Source organism: Citrus sinensis, chromosome 3 (assembly GCF_022201045.2).
Source record: "Citrus sinensis cultivar Valencia sweet orange chromosome 3, DVS_A1.0, whole genome shotgun sequence".
Taxonomy (NCBI): Eukaryota; Viridiplantae; Streptophyta; class Magnoliopsida; order Sapindales; family Rutaceae; genus Citrus; species Citrus sinensis.
This window is the reverse complement of record NC_068558.1, coordinates 38961016-38967682: the sequence shown is the minus strand read 5'-3', so window position 1 is coordinate 38967682 and position 6667 is coordinate 38961016. Positions and strand designations below refer to the sequence as shown.

Genomic DNA, 6667 nt, shown 5'->3' with positions numbered 1-6667 from the left:
ATGATTTTTTGAAAAAAAAAAAAAACAAATCTAAAATTTTTCTACATGACTAGTTGACTACGTAACAACTAACTAGTGGTGGTAAAATTCGGATCCGGATCCGACTTAAACTTTTGACATATGGATCCGTAAAAAAATATGCAGATTTAGATACGGATAATATCTACATGGATTGCAGGTAGATATTTCAGATATCCAAATCCACATATCTAATAATATTAAATAAAATTCAATTATAATTTAACAATCAACAATCAACAATCTACCATCAATTCAATATAAATAACATACAACAACACTATAAATTCACAAACAATAACTTCACAATATAAATCAAACATTAAAAAAAATCTAAGGTAAACCGATTTATTACAATATTCTCTAATTATTATTATTATTGTTGTTGTTCTTGTTGTTAGTCTTTTAACATATTTTTCATAGTTAATGAAGATTATAGAGTTAATTATGCTTGTACATTTAAATAAATAATTTAATTTATATATTTTTCAATTGAAACTTAATTAAATAAATAATTTAATTATAAAATAATGCAGATCCGCATATCCAATTTTCCGGATGCAAGGGCATCGGGATCTGGATCCGCACGGATCTTGATTTTTAAGATTTGGATCTTCAGGATCTTTGCGGATTCGGGCCGGATCCGGAGTTTATTGTCAATCCTAAACAACATTTCGTTTCATTAGCTTTAAAATATTGTTGGAATCTGTGCATGGGTTCACGTTGATCAATTTTAATCCATTATTAAATTAGTGATCATAGATATTCTAAATTTTTATCTTAAATTTCATCCTAAATGAAATGTGATTAATTGATAATTCTTTACAAAATAATTGATGAATGCTACATCATTTAAGATAGTTTTTTGAGATAAATAATTTAGGATTGTTGCACTACTCTTATTAAATATATGGTATTTGCATCACTTGTTCAACTATTAGTACAACTTTAGTTATAGGCCAACAAAGCAATTGTTAAGGACTAATATGTAAGAAGATTTTATTTTTAAATTTTTTAATAATATTAAATTATCTATTATAAGAAAACTTATTTTTTAAACTTTTTCTTTAGTTAATAATTATTTTATAATTAAGATTTATTTTGTATTTGATATACTTAATGTTAAATAGCTTTAATTGATAATATTATCAAATCATTGATTCATTTGTTATTAGTCTTTTCAAGAAAAATATAATTATTTAACATTAAAATCATTGACTTTTAGGTTTTTTTCAATTCCTATGAAAAATCTTTTTAATCTAAAAAAATAGTAGACAAAGAATCAACAATAACCAAAAAATTTCTTGCTTTCTTCTCTAGAAAGAAGATCATTACATGCATTAGCTCATTAAAAAAAAATAAGTTTCTTAAAATATAAAGTCTATAGCCATCATCTAATTATCAATTATCATCTCAACTTTCTAGGTACTACTATTCTATATGTTTTATCTGAAATTAATATTGTTCTTATTTATTTATTTTTATAATAATTTTGATGGAAGCAAAAAAGATATCTCGTTGACTGTTTTTAAGGTTTATTTTTTAAATTTTTTAGGCTCTACTTGATTATTATTAAAATCCAAATATGATGAAAGTTGAATAAATTTTAAACTCTTTTATGTTGGTTTGACCATGGAAGTTATTAAACATAAGAATTTTTTTAAAAAAAATTGCCCGAGACCCAAATATTCTAAAGCCAACCTTGTCAACAACAATAGTGAATATTTAAATTTAGAGTTTTCTAAACAATAACTTATTCATGCACAAATAAGTATTCAATTAATAATATCATATTAATTTAATATTTATTTATTTATTATCTGCCGAAAGTTATTAGAATTTGAGTAGGTAATGCTAAGAATATTTCAAAAAATTATATTTAAAATTGTTGAAAAATGTATCTAATTGGTAGTTCCGTTTTAGGAATTGACTTACAGGAGAAGACTATGCTGCCACAATTGTAAGGTAGCCAGACTCATCATTACATGGGTCCAGCTACAATACCCATGCGGTTTGGTACCCTATTTTTTGTCTTTTTCAAATCTACCGTTGGATTTAACGTAAGAATTGCATAATGGCTGAGATGTAATTATTGGGTTATTAACAACAAAGACCCTTATTGTTCATGGCAAATAAAAAAAATCAAAAGTTTTAAAATTATGACGTATAAGTCCATAATATTCTCTTTTTCTTTTTAACTATTGAACTCGGTTTCTAATTAAATGATTTTTTCTTACATTTATTAATATCTATTTAAATTAATATATTTTTAATTAATAAATTAACTATTTTATTATATAGTTAAACTATGTATATTATTTACCAACCATAATTAACGATAAGTATAAATATGATCTTTTTTTTTATTTAACATAATGGTAACCAATTTCCTCTCACCTATGTGAATAAGGTTCAAAACCCATAATTTTTTTTTAACACGAGAGATTTTATTATCTCAAGTAGATGAAATATACAAAATACAAAAATAAATTTAATTTCATATTCTATATAGTTAATTTTTTTTGTAACATAATATTTATTAAACATACTATCAATTATTTAATTAACTAGCAAAAATATGTTGATTTACTAATAATAATCAAATGTTAGTTTATGAACTTGTAAAATCTTTTTTTTTAACAATGAGTTTTTGTCCTTAAAATAAAAAATAATAATTTAATTGCACACTTAAATAAATTAGTATTTGTTAAAAATAGTAATTTAATTGCACACTTAAATAAATTGGTATTTGTTACTCCACCCCAATTGTTTAAATAGTCATTAACTTATCTTGAGAGAAGGGTAAAAAAATTCTAAACAATTACTCTATTTGAAAATAATTTAAATATTTCTTTAGAAAAATAAACTAAAAATAAGTATTTTCTATTCTTTCTTCTTTCTTGCTAACATCACACATGAATAACAATAGAGATGGCAATTCAACACATATCTATCAATTCAAATAGAAGTCAATTAATATAATTAATTGAATAATTAATTTGTGTCATGAATGAGTTATCGTATTAGGAGTTATAAAACCAAACCCAATAGAATTATTAATCGAGTTAACAACTAGAAAGAGCAAACAAATCCATTCAAGTTGGATGTCTAAGTATCTGAACCAAATAGATTAGATAATATCCATCTAAAATACTCCAGATTTGATTTATTCAATATCCATCTATGAACTTGAATATTAGTAATATTTAAGTGTATGAGACTGAAATTGAGTATTATATTTAATATTTAAGTTTTGTAAATCAAATGAAAAATCAAAATAATATTGCTAAAAATTATTGCACCATCAATGACAACAATGACGGTATCATCACTAAGAAATAGAAATGAGTGAACACAAAAAAAAAAAAACTATCAACGTAATCAAAATTCTCCGATCAATGTAATGGTGGCAATGTTGCCGGATAAATAGATATGCCGGCGATAGATGAGCATTCCAATGCAAACAACTAGAACAAGACCCAATGATTAGATGACATTTTAACGTAGGGTGGAAGCGATACTAAATTTCGTTCTAGTATACGTCTTGAAAACTCAAGAAAGAGACTCTCACCAAAGAGAAGATATTTCAATTGAGAAAAACTGAATATTACTAATGAGAAGCTTGTGTCTGTTATCATAAATTAAGAATAATAAGCCTATATATATAATAGTAGTTAACTTAATCCTTATCTTTCTCAAATAAGAGAAATAATCTAAAATCCTAATTAAATTAGAATTTCAAATATGACTCAAGTAAGCTTAATAAAATAAGATAAATCCTAATAAAATATTAAATTCTAAATTGACCCAAATATTATAATTTCTAGTAAATTCTAATTTATTTATTTATTTATAAGTTTGTTTGGTTTTTGGGTTTTTTTTTAAAGAACAGAAAATTATAGGTAATAGTATAAGTATAGAAACGTAAAGGGGCAAAATTAAAAATAGGCAAAAGTTGGTGTTGTTGTCGACAGTGGTCGAAAAATTGGCCTAGGATAGGTGGATTTGGAAGATTTGATGGTGCTGAGTGTGATGTTGGTGGTGGTTTGTCTCAAATAGTTGTGAGTTGACCGAAAAGTTGAGCTAATGTAGCGGGTGGAGGTTGGTTTCGGTTTCCGGCGATCCGGCCGGGGGTTGGCAGCGTGAGTGGGTTGAAAAGAAAGAGCTGATGATGGTGGACGAATGAGTGGTGGTGGAGGCTGTGAATCGCGGCTGATTGTAGCGAATGGAGAGGCGGATTTTCGTGGTGGTTCAGCGGCTGTTTTGGCTAGTTTCCCATGGCTACGGTGACGGGATGGTGGTGTTATGGGTTGGGTTATGATTGGTGACGTGTAGGCTTTTAGATGGGAGAGAGGATCGACCGAAAAGAAGAGAAACTAGTGGCGGCGATAGCCGTGTGTGGCAGATGTGATGGCGGCTTCGGGTTTTGCTAGTTTTTTTTTAACTTGATGGAACTCATGTACGGAGTTGGTGGTCAGGAATGCTCTGCCTGCTACCAAAAAAAGCTCTAATATCATTTGTCTTGAAAATTTAAAAAAAAAATCCCACTAAGGATTAATATCTTAATTGTGAAAATATTGAATATTATTAATGAGAAACTTGTGTTTGTTATCATAAATTAAGAATAACAAACTTACATATATAATAGTAGCTAATTTAATCTTAATCTTTCTCAAATAAGAGAAATAATTTAAAATCCTAATTAGATTAGAATTACAAATATAACTCAAGCAAGCTTAATAAAATACTAAATTTTAAATTGACCCAAATATTATAATTTCTAGTAAATTTTAATTTATTTTATCTAATATGCTTCCTACATCACGTTTTAAGGTTCATTACCTTTAACAACCAATTTGAGGGTCTCTAAACTAAAAAAAAAACAAAAGGTGGTAGTGTAATGTAACTCCTTGTGTTTTTATGGTATAGTTATTGTTGCACCTATTTTAGAAGGAGCATGTAACTTTACATATCACCATTTGCTAGCATTGAGACTATCTTTATGTAAATCATCCAATTTCAAGTCTAATGGAATCCTTCATGTTCCATTTCGGTTAATAATGTCATTGCACATGAAAAAGATGCAACAATAACTATATTTTCATAAAAAAGATGCTCTTGTTGTTGAACATATATTTTCATTATCTGTAATCTCGACAACATAAAAGGCCACGAAATATCTCTACCTTAATAGGACGAGACTATGTGCAAGAATTATTGTCTGGGCATCTAGATAGGATGTATGATTTATTTCGCATGGACGGACATGTATTTTTAAGATTATGTGACACTCTTCAAGAGTTAGACTTGGTACGAAATGAGAGAAAAGTTGGAGTACATGAAGTTGTGGTGATCCGCTTATTTATTGTGTCACATAGTAGTCGTATGTGTGTTGTTGCTGATCGATTCCAACACTCGAATGAAACAATTCATAGGCAATTTTATTGTGTTCTTAGGGCAATATGTTCCTTGACACCACACATTATTTGTCCTAGAAATCGAGGAGAGACACCACGTAATAACCCAAAATACTATCCATATTTTAAGGTACGTATTTATAGCTGAATCACTACAAGAAAAAATAGATACGACAACTGGAATTTAGCAACGTGCATATTATGTGTGTTGCAAAATCTAGTATTTAACAACATTTGAGCATTGCGTGTTGCTAAAAGTTAGTAAAAGTTTACCTTTAACAACATGCTTCTTAGCGCGTTATGAAATATCTTATCACAACAGTTTATTAATTGTGGTGGATTTCATGAACCAAATGACAACGTGCGAATGGTGCATGTTGTTAAAAGTTTCATCCTCAACAACATTTTGAAGGGTGCGTTGTTAATAAAAATGTATCACAACATTCCCTTGATCATTGTCATTTGTATTCAACAATGTGCTTCCTTGTATATTGTGAAATACTTGACCACAACTTGCAAATGCACGTTGTTGATTATTTTATCACTTTCTTTATTAATGTCTATAGTAGTAACAAAGCAACTAATTTCAAATAATAAGTGATTCATTATAAAACAATTAATTTATATTTTATCACTTTCTTTATTAATGTCTTGCGTTCTCGTATTGCGGAGGGCTTGCGAGGTACGGCTCCCCCTAGGAGGTCGATCTGTTTAGCTGCTTGGACGAGGCCGCCTCCAGCCCTCCAATAGTGGCTAAGCTGACTGTGGATGGTTGCTCTAGGGGCAACCCTAGGATGGCTACTTCTGGGAGCATTCTTCAAGATCATCGGGACGTGGTTTTAGCAGCTTTTGGATCCTTTTTGGGCTACAAGCCGATCTTATATGCTAAGCTCATGGCGGTGTGCGAGAGGTTGGAGCTTGCCATTCAACTTGGGTATTCAGTGCTTGAGGTTGAGTCGGACTCAACTACAGTGGTGTCATGGATTCACACCCAGGGTCCTGTTCGATGTGAGTACTCTTATTCTCTGCACCAGGTGTGCCGTCTGGTAACGTCATTCCCCATTCAGGTGAGACATGTTCTTCGCGAGGCTACTTCTGTTGCTGATTTTCTAGCCAACTGGGCGTGCACTCATCGGACTAGCCGGCATTTCTTATCTCCTCGGGAGCTTCCCAAAGGCTTATCTGGTATTCTTTACTTGGATGCCCATACAATCCCCCATGTCAGACGTTAG

General features: G+C 29.8%; 1 protein-coding gene across 1 annotated transcript; it reads left to right on the top strand.

The window, feature by feature from the left end:
* The first annotated feature begins 6229 nt into the window (after window positions 1-6229).
* Window positions 6230-6667, top strand: LOC127900821 (uncharacterized). Its single transcript, XM_052436068.1, has one exon. The coding sequence runs from the start codon at window positions 6230-6232 to the stop codon at window positions 6665-6667; it is 438 nt and encodes a 145-aa protein (XP_052292028.1).

What these genes read in the sequence shown, in the direction of transcription:
- LOC127900821 (XM_052436068.1), top strand. Translation starts at nt 6,230, where the DNA reads ATGGCTACTTCTGGGAGCATTCTTCAAGATCATCGGGACGTGGTTTTA.